The sequence below is a fragment of the Limanda limanda genome, chromosome 19 (assembly GCF_963576545.1).
Source record: "Limanda limanda chromosome 19, fLimLim1.1, whole genome shotgun sequence".
Lineage (NCBI taxonomy): Eukaryota > Metazoa > Chordata > Actinopteri > Pleuronectiformes > Pleuronectidae > Limanda > Limanda limanda.
Genome location: NC_083654.1, coordinates 15,181,078 through 15,200,779, shown reverse-complemented (window position 1 = coordinate 15,200,779; position 19,702 = coordinate 15,181,078). Strand labels below are relative to the sequence as shown.

The following is a 19,702-nucleotide window of genomic DNA, read 5'->3' as shown; positions in this document are numbered from 1 at the left end:
ACAGAGGCAAAATCAAAGTGTGTTGAGAACAGCAGAAACACAAAGGATCACTCTCCTCCATCTTTTGTCTAACTTAACTTTAAACAAGCAAAATAGAAACTAAATGTGTTTCCGCCCGGTCTCGAACCGGGGACCTTTCGCGTGTGAGGCGAACGTGATAACCACTACACTACGGAAACTGATGACAAGTGAGGGTTCGTCAGTATAACTATATCATAGGATAGCATTGCGATATGGAGGCATCACTGCATTTATTTAGTTATTTAAACATTTATGTATTTATTCAAACTTAAGTCATGAATCGTCTGCCATACCATATTGCGGAGGTGCCTATTTTTGACTCTTGCTACTGTAATATTATAAAATTCCCCATTGTGGGATTAATGAAGGAATATATTATTTTAATTTAATTATTGGTGCATTAATGCTTTTGCGTTATTGATAGAAATGTATTATTTTATATGTTGCTGGATGGACTTTGAGTTCTTTTTAATGGCTTAATTTTTGTATTGATAATCTAAATCCACATAGTAAATAGTAGTTAGAAATGTGAAATGACCACAGACAACACAAGCACCTCAGACATTTAACACATACAACACTTGATTTCACCAACACATATCAACACAATCTGAGACCAAGGCGTATTAACCCTCAAATGTCTCTTGACTTATGGAGGACCATACATGACTTAAGTATAAATAAATAAATGTAGCAATAAATACAGAAATAAATAAATAAATAAAAAAGGAAATAAATTAATTAATACAGAAATAAATAAATAAATACGTTAATAACAACAGAAATGTCTTAATAAATGTCTTCTACATTTATTTTTTTATTTATTTATACTTATGTCATGGTCCTCCATATTGACTCGATGTGGTTTGAAGGAAGGTTAGTGACCATCTCGTTACAATTTGGATACTTCCTGCCAAAAGGAAGTGCCGTGACCCGGATTCGAACCGGGGTTGCTGCGGCCACAACGCAGAGTACTAACCACTATACGATCACGGCTGGCTACCGATTGGGATGCGGCTTCGAGAGATCAAAAAGCGTAAATGTACACAAATCGCTAGTTATCAAAATTTTCGTTAATTAAATTAAATGTAAAATGTGGCACTAAAAATTCACAACAGGTGATTATTTAATTTAAACATAGAGTGTAGGAGCTGGTTTTACAAAAAAAAAGTCTATGGTTTGAAACCAACGTCACGGTGACGTCCGGTGTCGCGATACTCCCGCAGATCCCGTCCGAGCGACCCAACCCGGAAGCGAATGGCGGAACTCTGACAGGTCCACCTCACGCTCCACAGATCGTTGTGTTGTTTCTGTTCCTGGATGGAGACCGGAGGGCCCGGGGCCGGATGTGCAGGCGAGGGACGATGCTGAAGAAACGATGTCGTCGCGTTTAACGACCTGGAAGAAGCGGAAGGAAACCAGCCGAGCGAGCGAGTGACTGACTGACTGGGGGATTGAACACCGGTTTGTTTCCCTTCTCTTCACAATACGATATTATACACCTGATAAACAAAGGCTTTGGTCTACAACATTTTGAAACGCGAAGAAGAAGTGTGCTCTTCTAAATTGTTTTAAACCCCCCTAAAATTTGTTAAAATGGTGGTAAGTCACCTCCAGCTGTGAATAATTGCTGGTTATGATCTATAACATCAGGAATATGGATAAATACAGTTGTCTATGAGTCTGACATCTCCAGTCCTGTCACATTTTCTTCTCTTATAGCAGCTGCAGGAAATCATGTCAGTGTTAAGTTCCTGTCAGGCCTCTGCTCCCATGACTACACACGAGCACCCGCTGGTATCTCGTCTGTCATTGTTTCTTTTTAAAACTCAGTGTCCTATAAACAATGACAAAAACCAGTGGAACCAGTTCTACCCTCTGCTTATTGTCAACCGCGGAGAAGGAAAGAGTGGAGAGAAAATAAGTTTTGCCGGATGCAGATACATGATGATAACTTTATTTGTTGATGCACAGCAGGAAAAAAATGGTTGAAATTCAGATGGAACTGCCTAAATGATAATTGAGATAAAGGAACCAAAAAAAACTGGCAACCCAAATGAATTCAGGAATATGTTTACTGATAAAATTATCTTTTAAGAAGAAGACACAATCTCATAAGTTCTTTTGGGGTGCTGAAAAATGACAAACCAGACCCTCCATCCCCCTTCTCTGGGAGCAAAGGTCCCAGAAGCTGGGGGAAGCCTATCTGGAAGTGTCCTTAAACATCATACCTCACTCTAATCCTCCGTCTCTGACTCTTCCTCCACAGACGTATGGCCTCTCTCCTCAGGTAGCATCTCAGCGCGGGCATCATGTTTCTGAAAACTTCGTTCACCACCCTGGTCGTGGGCCTGTTCGTGGTGTACGTGCTCCACACCTGCTGGGTGATGTACGGGATCGTGTACACCAAACCCTGCGACAGCCCCAGTGGCGACAACTGCATCACACCCTTCCTGGCAGAGAACCCGAAACTACAGGTCAGTGAAGTAGACAGATCGATCGGCTTTGATTTCACTTTGTCTTCTATTCAGCTGTGTGTCTGGTTTGGTTTGGTTTAGGTGCCAGTGTAGGAATAATGTCTGTTCAATAGAAAAACAATGTAAAATGTTGAAATAATAATGTAAAAAGACCTGTAATATCTCCGTCTGTCTGTTTGTTAGTTAAGTATCTACACTGCACTGCGGCCCAATGCAGAGGGAGGACACACCCTGATCTACAAGGAAGAGAACTTTGACGTCAACAGCAAGTTTGAAAGGTTTGTGGGAAGATTCCTGATGTCAGATCTGATTAATTAATATAAAAGTGACTATTACATAGTGCTTTCCAAGTGGGAAATATGTAGAAATCCCTATGTAATATAAGTGTGGCTAACAAGATAATAAGTAAGATAAAATATGGCAACACGGAAAATCTGAGGGCTAAATATTACTCAGGGGCTGACAGGAGAATATCTGTCATATTTATACAATAAACACTTAATTCATCATCTTTCCTCTCTTTCTTTTCCTCAGGATAGTAAATGTCTCTGTCCCTAAGAAGACCCGTAACAATGGAACGTTATTTGCACTAATATTCGTCCATCAGGCCGGCATCACTCCTTGGCAGGACCCTCGGCAGGTCCACCTCGTGGCTCAGCTCACCACGTACATGATCCCCAGACCGCCTGAGATCTCTCTGATATCCGGGCAGGATCAAACACTGGTATGCATGATCAGGTTTTCTCACTAAACCATTAAATGTATCAGTCCGAGAGATACTACACATATGTGAGTCCTATCTTAAGAAAACTTTCCTCTTCACGCTACAGGGTGTAATGGGAAAATTATTACATATCATGACACAACAAGCAATTATCAATTCTGGATGTTTAATTCAAACCGTCTGCGGACGGTTTACAAAGGTCAAGTCACGACAACAGACTTGACCTCAATGGCACAGAGCTCAAACATCACGGTGACAGATATGAGGGCAATGGCAATGAGCTCTCAAAAGTACACTCCATTTATACAATCAGATCCCTCCTCTCCACAGTAAAATACATTTGTCCAATCAGCTTCTCTCCATGTCGTTTACAGGAAGACCAGACATTGGTCTCTGGCGGTCTCTTTGAAGTTTGAACAAGATGCTAAACGCATCTTGTTCCAGACCCTGTGAGTTTCTCAGAGATCTCCTGTCTCTGCAGGTCACACCTATTAGCCTTTGAAGCTCCCTGTTACAGAAGACTTAATTGGCCCCTGTTGAGAAACCTTTTGTTCACACTAGACTGAGAAGGCCACGTCTATAAGGCCCTTCAAGAGTATTATGCATAGTGTTAACTTGAGCTAAACTCTGACTATGAGTCTTAAACACAGAAATACATCTTTCAGTAAACTTCTTTCTATATAAATGTAATCTGTTACATTTGAACATGTCTAAATACAAAATTCCCATCACAATTCCTCCCTTTTTATCCATCTGGGATCAACATCTTTATAACATCTCATCATTTAGATTGGGAATTTTCCAGGATATGTGAATTAAAGAAGTAACACTAGTCTTAGTGCAAAAACAATACAACAGAGTTACACAATTGAAAATGATCAGTTTCTACAAACTTCAATAACGTATTTTACAATTATTAACATGATGATCATCATATTATCAAACTGTTCACTGTATTGGTGCCACACTTCGTCCTGATCGTGTGTCGAACACCTCCTTGTTGAAGAACATCTTGTTTCAGAGACATCTTGTATGCTCTGACTTTGATGATCAGAAATTTGATGTTGTTCCTGCCAAGCATTCGTGAGCAGGGAAACCATCTCTTTTCCCTTGAATGCTTCTCAGTCGTATAATCATGTGTTGCTGATCTCCTGTTGGTGCGGTTGTGTTCAGCGTGTAGCTCTTCAAATGTGTTGACTCTCCTTGCAACACCTAAAAATTTCAGACTGAAGCTCACACACTGGCACAAAGCACTTCCCGTCCTGTAGATCCACCCCTGGCTCTGGAAATCCTCCTGCGTTGGCCCTCATCTCCAGGTTGACCTCTGCGACCTTCCTGTCATCTGTGTTGAGAGGCATTTGGCTTGCACTCGTTCCATCGACGTCGTCTTCTTCTTCCATCCGCACGTCCTTAAGCACAATCCAGTCTCCTGGTTTCAGGTCACGCAGTCCTCTCTCCATGGATTTAGATAGAATCTCCTCGTCTGCCTGTGGATTTTAAAGAGTACAGGAAACAGTTTAAAAAAATATCTACCAGTTTGTTTTTCAATGTGTTTTTCAATGTGTTTGTTATGTTTGTTTTTTACTTCCTTCTCTCTCCACTGTCCCATCCCTGGCGGGATGTGGCATGATGTTGCCTTGTGTTGATACTCATACTCACCAGTATCCATAATGCTATACTTATGAATATGTTACCCTTGTCAGCGGACATCCTTTTGAAATCTTCCATCATGGAATGAGTTCTCCGAAACAGTATCTGTTTCACCGCTGGAGAATCCTGTTTAGATGTTTGGGAAACACTTCTGCTTGCATAGAAATCATGTCATAAAACAAAACAGTATTTATTTATTTCCCTAACCTACTTTATTTAACTTAATCTTTATTAAACCTCTCTATAAATGATTAAACCGTTTGTTTTGAGGTGGATGTCAATCTTGTAGAATCTGGATGTCTCTATTTTATTTGTAACTCAAATTACCTAACTCCGTTAAAAAAGTTTTATTGAATATTATTTAGAGTGTTTCTTGTGTACACCCAATAACCCAATTCATCTATATCCAGCATATGTTACTCCTCTCTCTTGACACACTGACTCCAGTCATGTGTCAATCCAACCTAATGAGAAAACATACACAGGTTGAACAAAATCATCCATATCCCACATCAAAAAGTCCATCGACCACCAAACAAAACACAGTCTATCAAGACTACTTAATTCCTAAACTAATAAACCCAAATCTGCATTCTAAAAAAAATTTAGTTCGATGTAGTCTTGCTAACCGCTCCTGTAACCCACATTAAATGTCAGTGTTAAGAATCATTCAAATGCCTTCCATGTCCTCTACAGACTGCATACTGTTTGCAACCAGTAACACAGTCAAGGCAAGACAATGGTGTGAAGTCAATCTCATGAATTTCTTCTTCAGCCCAAATCACATGCAGAACCCCCATGCAAACAAGCTATCAGTGTAAATCTTGACACTCTCGCCACTAGCATATTTGCATCTCTTTGGTCCATGCATGTAATGATGGGGACGGTTTTCCTTTGTTTCAAACAGAGTCGTAAAACCCCTCTGTCATTCGTTATCACACTGTGATGCTGAAAACCTGTCATCAAACACTTCAGTTTCACAGTAATCAGCTGTTAACCATTTAAATCTGCTCTACTGATAAAGTTAAGAGTTTCCTAGTTAAAAACTTTCTATTTATAAATAGTAATGTCTATCATCCAAAACAATACTGTATCATAGCTGAACCTCCTAGCTGTTGAAAAGTGAACGTTATTTTCTCCAGCAAATATCATTGTTACAGCATATGACACTAGTAAAGTCTTATTTCAAAGTATCACACATATCACATTATTCTGTTCTCTCAGAAGCTGCCATTGCTCTGAGACTTGCTTGAAACTTTGCATCTGTTGCTTTTCCCCTAAAGGAAAAAGTTTTTCTGTTTAAACAAAAGATTACTCATATTCCACAAGAAGATTTCAGATATTCTTTTCTATTGCGTCTGCTCTTCTGATCAGACCAAAATCATATATGTGTCCGTTTCACAAACATGATAGTACCTGTTATCAACTCAGAAAAATCAATAATGTTTACAACAAAACTAAAAATGTCATTCAATTACATCAAAGAAATACATTTTCATGCAGAAATGTGTTCAGAAACCCCAATGTGATTTAGCATGAAAGAAAATCGTTTGCGATTAACTTTAAACCTTCCTTTTAAAATCTTTTAATTTGATTAAATGTATTTTCTTTTCTTATAGCCAATGTATCTATCAAAAACTACTGAGACAACACCGTATTTACTATTGTAAATGCAACCAAACTTATTTTATCCTTAATTTACTTACTATATAACCTTTTAAACTAAATTTGTCTTACCAAGTGTTTAGATAAATCTAAGTAAATACCATTTGTGCTCTAATTTGATCTCTCCCCTTGCTCTTTGCAAGAGGATGTTAATTTAGAGGTGAGAAATTTGTCTCGGATCATCCATTGATACGCTTGTGTCAGATCCCCCTTTCTCGTTTAAATAAATGCAGATGTTATTCAACTCTGTCTTCCACTACTGCCCTGCTGTTTTAAAATTTAGCATACTATTCTATCTTCCCCCTAAATTTTACCCAGCAGTAAAGTGACAACAGAGATAAATGTTTGTCTTGCATTTAGCCTCTAACCACATTATTAAACCCCAATGATAAAAATGGATCTATCTACAACCTTTGCATATGTTTTTCTATCATTATGAGCTATATAACATTCATTCTAAAAGTAATATCACACTATTCACACATATTTACTGGTGCTTTTAGTTCCTGAACCTAAAAATAGATTTAATTTGTGTGTTTTTAGCAATTAGTTTTATTGATTTCTAATTTAACTATAATAATGTTAACCATATGCTTTATGTGTAACATTAATTCACATGGTGTCTGCAGCTGTGTTCTTACTTATATGAAGTTTTGTTGAACTTCTCTCTCTCCATCATGGTCTGCTCTTATGTTGACTTCAGTCAACCAACACTCAAATGCTCTCCAGTCTGGCACAAATAGCTCCACATCTCTCCCTGTGTCTTGTTCCTCTTTGCTTCGTTCTTGTTCCACGAGCAATTTGATCTTAAGCTGCTTCAACTGATTTAAAGTTATGTTCCCTGTGTTTGGAAAATCATAGTTTTTTACCCACAAGCCAAACTGTGTAACACTATAATGACCATACTTCAGAACCATATCTTGAACTGTAGGAGAAGAAATCTGTGGTAAATTCATCTCTGTAATGGTTGTTTATCAATTTAAACTCTGATTTATTCAGTAGAATACGAATCTTTTGGGAATTTAAGTTCTACTGATATGGAAAAGACCCTAATGTTTCAGAATTAATTTCTAAAGCCAATTATTTTCCTATTTCTTAAAAAACGTCTATTTTCAAATTCGTTTTAAGATTGATCTGAATCTTTTTCTTTTTCTTTTGATATAAGCCTTTAAAACTTACACATATATCCCAAATATGATTGAAATTATACTCACCTTATTCCAGTGTTGAGAATTCCAAGAAATCCTCTCTCACTCACTCCTCACTTTTTCTTTTTCAGCTGTAATTCTCAGATTAGTCTCATCAAATCATGCATGTTACTTGTATCAAATCATCAACATTTGTGTAACGTTGATAGTAACCTTTCACCTTCAAAACACTTTTTAAGAGACAATGAGAAAAACCCCTTCAGTTATAATATTGCCACTGTAATCACCTCTTGTAATTACTAAGTTTTAATTTTAATTCCTCTAATACAATTCTAAAACTCTGCATGAATCAAATCGCCTTAGAGAAAACTTAATTTCACATTTCTCTTAAACAAGACACATGCAGGTATAAAATGTATGGGAATTTATCAGATTTTTCAACAGATAGCTATGCTGAGACGATACAGACCTGGCCTAGGTCTCTCTGTCACAGCTTTTCCTCCATTTCAAAATAATAATACTATGATATATTTATATTCTACTCTTCTGCTTGTTTACAATAACTATGAGCATGCCGCAGCGCCCAATATTAAAGTAATTTAGCATTAAACTCTTTCGCTAAACCCTGTTTAACATTTTGATCTTTTTTTGAAAAGAATCTTAACCTATTAAGCTTATTGTGAATCCTACACCGGTCTCTAAGACCTCCTTAGTATATACACGTCTGTAACTCACTTCCCTGAATGAGTGAATTTCTTTGGACCTTTTTCCTTAAAAGATCTAAAAACAAGAATTATACTTTACCAGAATGAAACTGCTTGCCTGTCCCAGTCGGTTCTTTAGCCCACCTCAGTGAGCACTCCGGATTCTCAGAACATCAGGCCCACTGAAATAATAAAGGTTTAGTTCCAAACGTACTGCCCCGGCGCAATTACCTACCCTCAGCACCGAGAGCCAGAGTCGCTCACGTGGATGTCACTGCCAACAACAGCCAAATGTAATGGAAAAATTATTACATATCATGACACAACAAGCAATTATCAATTCTGGATGTTTAATTCAAACCGTCTGCGGACGGTTTACAAAGGTCAAGTCACGACAACAGACTTGACCTCAATGGCACAGAGCTCAAACATCACGGTGACAGATATGAGGGCAATGGCAATGAGCTCTCAAAAGTACACTCCATTTATACAATCAGATCCCTCCTCTCCACAGTAAAATACATTTGTCCAATCAGCTTCTCTCCATGTCGTTTACAGGAAGACCAGACATTGGTCTCTGGCGGTCTCTTTGAAGTTTGAACAAGATGCTAAACGCATCTTGTTCCAGACCCTGTGAGTTTCTCAGAGATCTCCTGTCTCTGCAGGTCACACCTATTAGCCTTTGAAGCTCCCTGTTACAGAAGACTTAATTGGCCCCTGTTGAGAAACCTTTTGTTCACACTAGACTGAGAAGGCCACGTCTATAAGGCCCTTCAAGAGTATTATGCATAGTGTTAACTTGAGCTAAACTCTGACTATGAGTCTTAAACACAGAAATACATCTTTCAGTAAACTTCTTTCTATATAAATGTAATCTGTTACATTTGAACATGTCTAAATACAAAATTCCCATCACAAGGGTCTGAATGAAGACGGCCAGATGAACAAACTAGGTGAGGGTAACCATGCAGCAGGGGGCCGAGCAGGAAGTGGAGCCTCTTCCCCCTCGGATGACCCGGTTTCCCACTGGCGGACGCGCCTGACACTTAACATTGTCGGCGACCACTTCATATTCGACAGAGATAACCTGCCGAGTGACGTCCACAGATACCTCAGAGCGTAAGATAATAAACTAATTTTGGTTGCATTTTGAATACCCGACCAATGGAGACCACAAAAGTCAGTATTTCTTTGTCTATGTTTCAGATTCCAAAATGGTAAGAAGATGGTGTATCTACCTCTGCTGTTTGTCGATGAGCTCAGCAACCGGGTCAAGGACCTTGTGGTGAGTTCTCCCTTCTAAATAAATGTTATGTAACACACAGCAGCTGAATCCCTGGTGGTTACAGTCATAGTTCACCGAGTCACTCTTTTTCATGGAGACATTATTAAGACCTATATTTGTTTGTTTTCATCAAACCTAAGCTATGAAATGCTTCCTGCCTCAGAACAATATCAATAAAAAGTCTTTGATGAGCTGACAGGTGTGTGTGTTCATTTGTTTGCGTGTGTAGGAGATCAACAGCACCTCCGCCGAGCTTCCTATGACCATCTCTTACGACGCCATCTCTCTGGGGAGGCTGCGCTTCTGGATCCACATGCAGGACGCTGTTTTCTCTCTGCAGCAGTTCGGTATGCCCCCCCCCCCCTCTCTGTCTCTCTCTCTCACTCTCAGTGTGATCATTTCTGTCTTAACACCTCATGTTGTTCCAGGTTTCACAGAGAAAGATGCTGATGAGATCAAAGGGATCTTTGTGGACACCAACCTCTACTTCCTGGCTCTGACCTTCTTTGTAGCTGCGTTCCATGTGAGTCTGACTTCAGATCCTCTCCCACATTAGTGCCACATTCCACTGGACTAAATAAAATGGAAGAGAGCTCAGAGACAATTGGCCTAATGCACAAGTCTGAGCATTGTGCAATTTCCCAATTAACAAACAGCAGCCATTCTCTCTCGATATGAAATCGGTACAACAGACCAAACAATAACGATTTAAACACTTCCAAATTCTAATGCTGCCCCATCATCAGTTATTGAGTCGCGTTAATAAGCAGTTCACACTTGCGTTCCCTAGAGGAAATCTTTTACCCTCTTCTCACATATGACCTTGATCTTTTGCTTTGTAGCTTCTCTTTGACTTCCTGGCGTTCAAGAATGACATCAGCTTCTGGAAGCAGAAAACAAGCATGGTGGGAATGTCGAGCAAAGCAGGTGGGTCACTTTTTTCTCTCTGCCAATATTAGACGGGGAAGCAACTCTAAACAGATTTCAGCAGTGTGAAAATCTGGAGCTTTAGCTGCAAACAACAATTTTCTCTTGACTGATTAAGGTCTGCAGCGGAGCCACATGTTGTGTTTGTTTGCTAACTGCAAACATGAGCCATCTGCCAAATGTAAACATGATACAGTTTAGCTTAGGTATTAATTTATTAGGTGGCAGTACTTTTATCTTTGCTTTATTTAGTGTTATCCATCGACCAAGTGATTTGTCAGCAGTGTTTCACTAACAAAGTGTGAAATGTTTATTTCTTTCAGTGCTCTGGAGATGTTTCAGCACCATCGTGATTTTCCTCTATTTGTTGGACCAGCAGACGAGCCTGCTTGTCCTCATACCTGCTGGAGTCGGCTCTATCATTGAAGCAAGTACACACACACACACACACACACACACGCACACAAACATACACTTTCACAACTGCACAGAGATTCAGATCTGTTCAAAACAAAAGAGAAATGTAAATATTTTATTGTTAGGATGTGAATCAATTTCTTTTCTCAGCTTTAACACCTACATTGTTTTGACATTATTTTGACTTTGGGGTTAACAAAGTTGGGGGAAAATTTTGCGACTGCTGGTTTAATTATAACCAAGTCTAATTAAATATTCTGTGGATTGACTGTCGTCTTTGTTTAAATTCTTTGTTTTGTATATGACACCTATATGAATGTTTAATATTTCCTAAATTACAGTTGAGATTTCTTTATCCTTCATTGAAAGAAACATAGTAGTCGTAACAAAGGAGATACTGAGTGGAATTTAAAAATGGTTAATTATATGATTCTCTTTGTTCAATCTTTTTTATTTGGGATATTTTATTTTTTGCAGGTATGGAAAGTGAAGAAGGCTTTTAAGATTCAAGTTTTCTGGAAAGGAGGCAAACCATCATTCCTGGTAGGTTTATGTGTGTAGTGTGTTAGTGAGTGTTAGTCTTTTATTGTGTGTCTGTGTGTGTTAGAGAGACACACATGCATGGCCTGCGACCGCGAAATAGTTATGAATTGAAGTTTAAAATGCTGCAAGGAACACTTGGAGCGTGCAACTCTCTTTTTCTTTCGATCTAATGACGTCCATTTGTGCATGTACTTTGTGTCTGTTCTGTTTTAACAGTTTGGCAAAATGGATGAATCTGAGAGGAGAACAGAGGAATATGATACTCTGGTAAGACAAACATACACAGATAAACATGACTTATGGTTTAATACAGGTTTAATAAGCTAATCGTCACATGCTTTGTGTTTCTCTGTAGGCCATGAAGTATCTGTCCTACCTCCTGTACCCACTGTGTATTGGAGGGGCTGTGTATGCTCTAGTATACCAACGATACAAGAGGTGTGTGTGTGTGTGTATGAATAACAAGCACAGTATTTACTACACAACGAGTAAGTGTGTAGTAATTATGCCATTTTTTGTCTCTCTGTCCCGGTCATAGTTGGTACTCGTGGTTGATCAACAGTCTAGTTAATGGTAAGCCCACAAACACTTTTACCTGATCAATTCATAACTATAAATCAATGCTCTTCATTATTTGCTTCTAAAGAAAAGGCTAATCAACGAGATTTGTAACCTCTACAGGTGTATACGCCTTTGGCTTCCTCTTCATGCTTCCTCAACTTTTCGTCAACTATAAGGTCAGTTTTTCACAGATACTGCATTTTATAATATTTCAGAAAGAGAAGATCTTTCTGAAGGGGACACCTTGTGAGTATCAGGCAAGACAAAAAAGAGGCAAAAATCTGGATTATGAGAAGTGTCCATTGTTTTTGTTTTAATATGAAACTGTGACAGAACAAATCAGAATATGTTGAGCCGCCACAGTCTTGATAGTTAATGGGAAATTGATCATTCATGCTGTTTTAACATAAGAGATAATAGATGAGTCACAAAACCAGATGTTCGCTCTCATTTCTTAGAAACAAACATTAAACTAACTATTTTTCTCTGTTTTATTGTGCAGCTGAAATCTGTGGCCCACCTGCCGTGGAAAGCCTTCATGTACAAGGTGAGAACAAAAACCTCGACAGTCAGTGAAAAGACGGATGAACGTGGTTTCAACACACATTACTTATTTACCTAATGTACACGTATAAGTACAACAGTGTTTATGAAGTGGGATTAATTTACAGTTATATTCTTTTCATATGTTAATGATGGGATTTGGGACAGAATTATTTTTTTATCCTTATCCTGTTTAACAAAGGAGGATTTGTTTGCTGTTGAGTAACATATATGGATATTTATCAATTTATCTTCTACAGGCTTTCAATACCTTCATCGACGATGTGTTTGCCTTTATCATCACCATGCCAACGTCTCACAGACTGGCATGCTTCCGAGACGATGTGGTGTTTCTCATTTACCTCTACCAGAGATGGTACGTTGACACACACACACACACACACACACACAGACTCAAACGTGTACTTCTGTCTTTCTTAGGAGCCTTACCTTAACTCTGAATCTCTAAATCTCTGCCCCTGTCTCTCTCCTCAGGCTCTACCCAGTCGACAAGACAAGAGTCAATGAATACGGGATTTCTTATGATGAGAAACCCAAAGATAAAAAAAAGCCTCACAAGGACTAAAGAGGAAACACAGATAATTTTTTTCCATGAACTGGTACCTGCAGGTTTTATCTTCTGTCCTCTGCTCTCTCCCGATCTCATCTGGTGTCATCTGAGCTGGTTCAATGGTCCAGGTGCAAGTGGAGAAACATGTGTTTTGTGTCGTCAGTTAGTTGTAAATGGACCAATCGCCTCAAAACGCTTGATGGTTCTGACTATTTTTTCTCCACGCCGTCCAATAGTGCGAAAGGTTCCAAGGAAAGTTCAACATCTGCTTATCTGTCTTTTGCCGTCTGGAGAGGTGTTTTCGTTTCGTTTGTTTTGCAGTGTGTGACAGGTCAGTAACATCGATAAGCTCAATCTATAACTCATTTTGAACTGATGTATCAAAAGGGAACATTTTAAATGCGAAACTGCAAGAGTTAAACAAGGTTCCACTCCTATTTAGGATGAAACTGCCCCTTGAGAACCACTGTAAATATGATATGGAGTCAAACCTAAAACAGCCTGAGCCTGGACTTATCTGCTTCGAGGAACCAACAACTAAATACATCCAGGAGATTTAACACGAGAGCTGCTGAGTTCATCAAAGAAGCGTCATTCATTCAGACAGCATTTCAATGTTATATCAATTAAATTTGGATTAAACCACTTTGAACTGTGGACTAAAATGAGAAAAGGCGTTTTCACATTATTATGAATATTAATATTCCATATGTATCAAGTCTGATACATTCGAGCTGTCAGAAAAATCCATTCCCCATTCATAATTACAGCTTGGGTGTTGGAAGTGAATTCAATTTACATGTCAGAACCTGGTAATTAGTGTGACTGATATAACATGAAATCAGGAAAATGAGTGACACTGAAACATGAATGGATTTTTTGTTAAAAATACCCGATGTGCTTTTCTAGATATTGTATGAAATTGTCCTAAAGGGCTTTCAACAATTTATTTTCCCCTTAGAAAACATAGATATGTAGAAATTTCAGATGTTTTATCCAGAATTATCACATGAACAAAGCAAACACGTGTTAGCTGATAAATTTCAGAATGACTTTGCGTCACCTACATTTTAAAGGAATAATATAAAGAATATGTTTTAAAATGACTGAGGCCGAAATAAAGGGAAAGACACCGAACTTTGAAAACCATAAATGCAACACTTAAATAATATACTTTTAATCTATGCACGTAAAAGATGGCTCCAGTAAAAGCAGATAAGAAGATTCATATTTGTTGCCATGGCGATAAGGATGGATTCCTGCAATGTTTTTGGAATCTTAACTTGCGTTCGAAGCAGATTAGAGGACGCTGATTTGTTACCATGGAGACAGGGAGAAATTGCCTCAACATTCCAGAATCTGCTGAGTTGAACGTGTCTGTGTCTCTTGCTCTGTCCACATGTTGAATGGCGCTGGCTTCCTCTGCATTGTAACACAGGAGGACACCTCTGAGAGCCACGCTGTCCTTTACGTCCATTCTAGTTTTGTAGTTGCACCTGCTCAAGTATTTTTCACGTGTCAGGGCCAAGAAAATCTGATAGTGCCAAATGTGAAATGGATTCTTTGAACTGCTTTGTACGGTCACCATAAATAGACACTCACATTATGGTGGGGAACGGGTAAATGTTCGAGACTTGTGAAAAGTATTACTACATCTGGATTTACACAGTCACATTTTAATACTTTCTGCCATAGTTGAATTATCAGAATATATTTTGTCTGTGCTCAGAGATTCAGTGCAGATTTTCCTTTTCCTGTGTGAGTGCATCCAGGAGAGATGCACCACACATTTGCCTTGAAATGATTTTGCTTATTGTGATGTTTGTGTTTTTGATTGAGATGTAATAAAATAACTGACTGAACATTACTGGTTGTGGATTTAATACCGCTGGACTTTGTTCATATTCTCCATAGTTTAGATTTGAGTGCAGGGTTGTCTGGCACAGTAACAATACTGCATCTACACCCAAGGTCTATTTTGAAGAAGATATATAAACATGTTGTATTAGATTTGAATTGATGTCATTTAATTCAAACAGAAAATATAAAAACTAAATCTATAATGAATAAATAAATTCAAAGAAAAGAGCAAGCATTTAAAGTTTTTAAAATACTTGTTTCTGAATTTAACTGAATATATTATGTGAACTTACATTTGTGGATGTGGAATTTGGCATGAAACAATATCAGATTAAATATTTAAAAAAAATAAAACTACAATATATTTTATACTGCCTCAATATTAAAAGAACAGTCAGAGAAATGAGCTCCCCATCGACATCTGGACATCAGAAAGTTTACACATCTTCCGCCACAAACTAAAAACATACGTCTTCCGACTATACCTTCAATAAAAAACAATACTAACAATTTAGTAGCACTTAAATGGGACTTATAGCACTTTGTAGTTTGCTTTATTTTTGAGGAAAGTGTACTTTCTTGATTCTTGTTGTTCTGGGTTTGTACCCTCGGGGTTGAATGGACTTATTGTAAGTCGCTTTGGATAAAGGCGGCAGCTAAATGTAATGTAATGTAAAGGAAAAGTTATGAACCGATGAACGTCTGTGGAGCACGTCTCTCGTCACTGCGTGCGTGCTGACATCAAAGCCACGCAGCCCTGACGCAGAGTATATAAGCTCAGCTCCCGCCCTCCGCTCCTCCCTTTCCGCTGCTGGAAGTCAACGTGTCTGAAGGTGCTCGGTTCTTCATCTGAAGCTAAGGCCCACAATCCGGCGACTAGCACCGCTAAATTCAGGCATCCGACCCCGCAGATACCAACCCCAGAATCTAAAATGGCCTCCGTGTCCGAGCTCGCCTGCATTTACTCCGCGCTCATCCTCCACGACGATGAAGTCACCGTCACAGTAAGTGCCCCGGTTCCTGCCGCTTAGCCCCGGCTACATGTCTGTGTTTCCCCCCCGGGAGAGGCTCCACGCTGGTGGTGAACGCCTCTGAAACCTTACATGAGACCGTAACATCTCCGAGGAGACACCGGGTCTTTAGTAAATCTGTTAAAATGAATATTAAAGTGAACCGGTGTCTGTAAACAGTCGTGTAGCTGTCAAAATGGCGGCATGCTACATGCTATCCTCAGACCGGTTTCTGTGTCAGGAGCTCAAGTCTGTTTCATTTAAAACCTTTAATTAAGTCGCTATGGTTTTTTCAACACGTGTCGCTAATATGTTAAGTAAAAGTTGAAGTTGTTTATGTTCCATTCAGTCATGACAGGTGCTGGGAAATGCTAATGCTAAGCTTCACACCAGAGCACTAAACTGTTAACACCAGGAGTGTATCTTTGTTGAGTTCAGGGTTTGACCGCTGTTATAGAATATTATTAATTCAGGTTAAATGAGTTTCATCCATCTTGTTGCTTCAGTGATTTGTGTGGTGTTGATACACGTGGTAGACTTCCTACAGAGCTGCCGCTGCATATATTACACATGCGCACTAAACCCACGTGTGTGATCAGCATCAAATAAATATTCTCAATTTCACTGTCAGACAACTGTAGAATGTTGTCTTAAAGTATGTTCAAACAGTGTAAACCCAAAGTATGTATTTTACAATCAGCACAGGAAATGGAGTCAACCTACTCAAATTAAGTTAAACTGTGATTATTTTATTCTGGTAGTAGTTTCTGCCAACAGTTTTTAATCAATGACAGAAAACCAATCAGTAATCGAGCTTGTGATGAGTATGCTCATAATTGACATTAGGAGTAGTACCTGTATATGTATGATTGTTTTTTGTAACCTCTTGTCTTGTGTCTGCAGGAGGACAAGCTCAACGCCCTGATCAAGGCTGCAGGAGTCACTGTGGAGCCTTTCTGGCCAAGTCTCTTTTCCAAGGTGAGGGATGGAGTCATATATGAAGTGCTGCTGTATCATGACATGAACACGTTGATTGTTACATTCAAGGGATTAAACCTGTCAGGGTTTTCAGAGTCGCCTGAGCTGAGATACATTCTTACACAGTAGAATAGAGATGACTGTCAGCAGGACGGAAGTGATGTGTTTACATCCCAGAGTCTGTTTACTGCTTAATGGATTATTGCAAGAGGGAATGTTAAATGTGAGTTCCTAAAGGTGGAATAGGTCACTGACACGAGGTGAAGTTTATTGTATAAGTAGGACAAAATACGACCCTCTGCTCGGACCGAATTCCCTCTAATGGGAGGCATCACTTTGTTTAAGTTTGAGGAGTGAGCATGAGGTGCAGTTTAACTTCCACAGCTTGGGATACAAAAAATGGAACGTATGGAAGTATTATGTATGAAATGAGCGGAAATATTGGTCAGTGTCTCTAATCTACACTGTCAGGCTCCATCTGCATCACTCACACAATCTAACATGACACTGACCTGTCTCTGTTTCATGTCTCAGGCTCTGTCCAGCATTGACATCGGCAGCCTGATCTGCAACGTTGGAGCCGGAGGAGGAGCAGCCCCAGCTGGAGCCCCAGCTGCCGGAGCCGCTGCTGCCACTGCTGACGCCCCAGGTAACGAGACCCTGGGCTCATTTAGCTTTGAGGGATCACCCTTCTCACATTTTGGTCAGATTGACAGCAAAGGCTAGCATGTGTAAACTACATATTTAATGTTTTTAACATAAACCATCTTTTTTGCCCCTGCAGCTAAGGAGGAGGAGAAGGAAAAAGAGAAGGAAGAGTCTGAGGCGTCCGATGACGACATGGGCTTCGGTCTCTTTGACTAAACAGTTTTTGTAATGAAACAATAAAAGTACAAAAACTGAGAAATAACTTGTCTGACTCTTACTGTTCTATGAATGTCTGGTAAAGACAAAAGTCCCTGAAATGTTTTGTGGTTGTGGAACATTGAGTGGTGAGACTAGAGACAATGGGGAAAACACTGGAATGTTCAACCTCCATTGAGTGTCCAATAGAGCTTCCACCTCTACCAAGTCTCAACAGTCCACTAACGAAACTATATTAAAATTCACTTGTTATTTGGAGCGGCACCAAATTGCACAAACTCGTAAATTTGAGCATCCTAAACATAATTTTAAGATCCATGAATTGTCAAAAGGACCCTATTGATACTTTATTATTGCCACCACTTTATTTCAGCATGACAAAACACTAAATGTGACTTTATGTTTAAATTGATTTAATGTGAGTAATTTTGTCCACCAAGGTGATTCAAACATCCCATCTCGAGTAAATATTTCTTTCTGTAGTTTAGTTAATTGGTTGCCTTTTTGTATTTATGATTTTCATTAGCATTGGTAGACAGTAGTTAGTTTCCTGTGTACGATTCATTGCCTAAGTGGCTGTTTGGGAGTAAAGAGACTTTGACTTTTCTCTTTAAGGACTCAGCCCACTCTCAAATCTTATATTTATATCCATATATATTGCTCTTAATTATGCATTTCACTTGCAGGGTAATTTTAAGAGGTGTGTTAAACAGAAAGAAGTGGGAGTCCTAGAGAGGGAGGGGGGGGGTTAAATTATTTAATGTCTAACACCAATTTTTCCTCACATAACCTCAGGGCATCAAATCTATGATATTATAAAAAGTGCTTTCTTTCCTCTACTTGTGAAACAGCCATTCACCTGTATCTTCCAGAAGGTAAAAGAGTCACGGGGACGTTTCACCGGCTACTTTTTGTCCCTAAATGACATTGAGCCCACTTTAATCATGACTCATTGCTGAGCTGGAGGTCAGCGACCCCTGGGCGAGCTCGGGCCTCTGACCTCCGTCTTGATGGAGTCCCTGCGGCTGCCTGTATTTTCTTATCTTGGACAGATCACTGCCTCACTCCTTGACCCGGCTGCTCTGCTCCGGCCCTGCAATTTGTCCGAACAGTTTGTCTGCAACCCCCGGTGACTCTGCCGTCAGGACAGTGCACGTGGAACCTACAGCTGGGAATTGAGCAGCCATCATTCTGGAAGTGCTCTGTGGGCAGATTTCCCAGCTGAACGTCCCTCCATAAATCTGCCGCATGGTATTATTACCACTTCCTGTGCCAGCCGTGACCCCACCTGTCTCATTGATGTCACTGGAGCTGACACCACTTTCTCTGCACAATTGACTCCGTGCATAGATTTGACAACGGGCCTCATCAGCAGTAACATGAAGGACGGTGTCATGTGTTGAATGGCAGCTGGAAACAGGCCAGAGGGCTCGAGCTGGATTTGATGGAACCTCTGTTTGTATCTTTTTTCGCTATGCTTTAAAATGAAAAATAACTTTTAATACATAAAGCTCATAATTTTAACAGTGGGAGTTTTCTATTTCATTTACCTTGACAAAAAGTAGCTCAAATAATTTACTGGAGTGTGAGACTTAAGTGTAATTTACAATCTACAGTCTATGTTTGTGACCAATTACAAACTACCCGAGGCCCTTTGTCAATATCCTTTTATCTATATAAGTATATTGGACTTTTACTTGTTATGGGTTTCTTTCATCCTCCTGTATTTGCTCTTTTAAGAGTATTTCTGCTCA

General features: G+C 39.3%; 2 protein-coding genes and 2 non-coding genes across 4 annotated transcripts; 2 read left to right on the top strand and 2 right to left on the bottom strand.

The window, feature by feature from the left end:
* Positions 1–106: 106 nt before the first annotated feature.
* On the bottom strand, positions 107–179 carry trnav-cac (transfer RNA valine (anticodon CAC)). Its single transcript has one exon. It is a non-coding gene; the product is annotated as a tRNA-Val (tRNA).
* Positions 180–945: 766 nt separating this feature from the next.
* Positions 946–1,017, bottom strand: trnah-gug (transfer RNA histidin (anticodon GUG)). The gene has a single exon. It is a non-coding gene; the product is annotated as a tRNA-His (tRNA).
* A 245-nt stretch (positions 1,018–1,262) lies between these two features.
* Positions 1,263–15,098, top strand: clptm1l (CLPTM1 like). Its single transcript, XM_061092188.1, has 18 exons — positions 1,263–1,485; positions 2,291–2,498; positions 2,682–2,776; positions 3,033–3,222; positions 9,309–9,508; positions 9,596–9,674; positions 9,904–10,021; positions 10,103–10,197; positions 10,517–10,601; positions 10,925–11,028; positions 11,496–11,561; positions 11,778–11,828; positions 11,917–11,999; positions 12,100–12,134; positions 12,243–12,298; positions 12,625–12,669; positions 12,926–13,041; positions 13,161–15,098. Exons 2-18 carry the CDS (start codon positions 2,334–2,336, stop codon positions 13,249–13,251), a joined length of 1,674 nt encoding a protein of 557 aa, XP_060948171.1. The 5' UTR covers positions 1,263–1,485; positions 2,291–2,333; the 3' UTR covers positions 13,252–15,098.
* Positions 15,099–15,895: 797 nt separating this feature from the next.
* On the top strand, positions 15,896–17,994 carry rplp1 (ribosomal protein lateral stalk subunit P1). The gene is made up of 4 exons (XM_061092681.1): positions 15,896–16,100; positions 17,010–17,084; positions 17,619–17,733; positions 17,869–17,994. Exons 1-4 carry the CDS (start codon positions 16,029–16,031, stop codon positions 17,946–17,948), a joined length of 342 nt encoding a protein of 113 aa, XP_060948664.1. The 5' UTR covers positions 15,896–16,028; the 3' UTR covers positions 17,949–17,994.
* Positions 17,995–19,702: the final 1,708 nt, after the last annotated feature.

What these genes read in the sequence shown, in the direction of transcription:
- clptm1l (XM_061092188.1), top strand. Translation starts at nt 2,334, where the DNA reads ATGTTTCTGAAAACTTCGTTCACCACCCTGGTCGTGGGCCTGTTCGTG. An exon ending in GAGTCGGCTCTATCATTGAA is followed by an intron (nt 11,029 to 11,495) that starts GCAAGTACACAC and finishes TATTTTTTGCAG; the next exon opens with GTATGGAAAGTGAAGAAGGC. An exon ending in ATTTACCTCTACCAGAGATG is followed by an intron (nt 13,042 to 13,160) that starts GTACGTTGACAC and finishes CTCTCTCCTCAG; the next exon opens with GCTCTACCCAGTCGACAAGA.
- rplp1 (XM_061092681.1), top strand. Translation starts at nt 16,029, where the DNA reads ATGGCCTCCGTGTCCGAGCTCGCCTGCATTTACTCCGCGCTCATCCTC. An exon ending in GGCCAAGTCTCTTTTCCAAG is followed by an intron (nt 17,085 to 17,618) that starts GTGAGGGATGGA and finishes TTCATGTCTCAG; the next exon opens with GCTCTGTCCAGCATTGACAT. An exon ending in TGCCACTGCTGACGCCCCAG is followed by an intron (nt 17,734 to 17,868) that starts GTAACGAGACCC and finishes TTGCCCCTGCAG; the next exon opens with CTAAGGAGGAGGAGAAGGAA.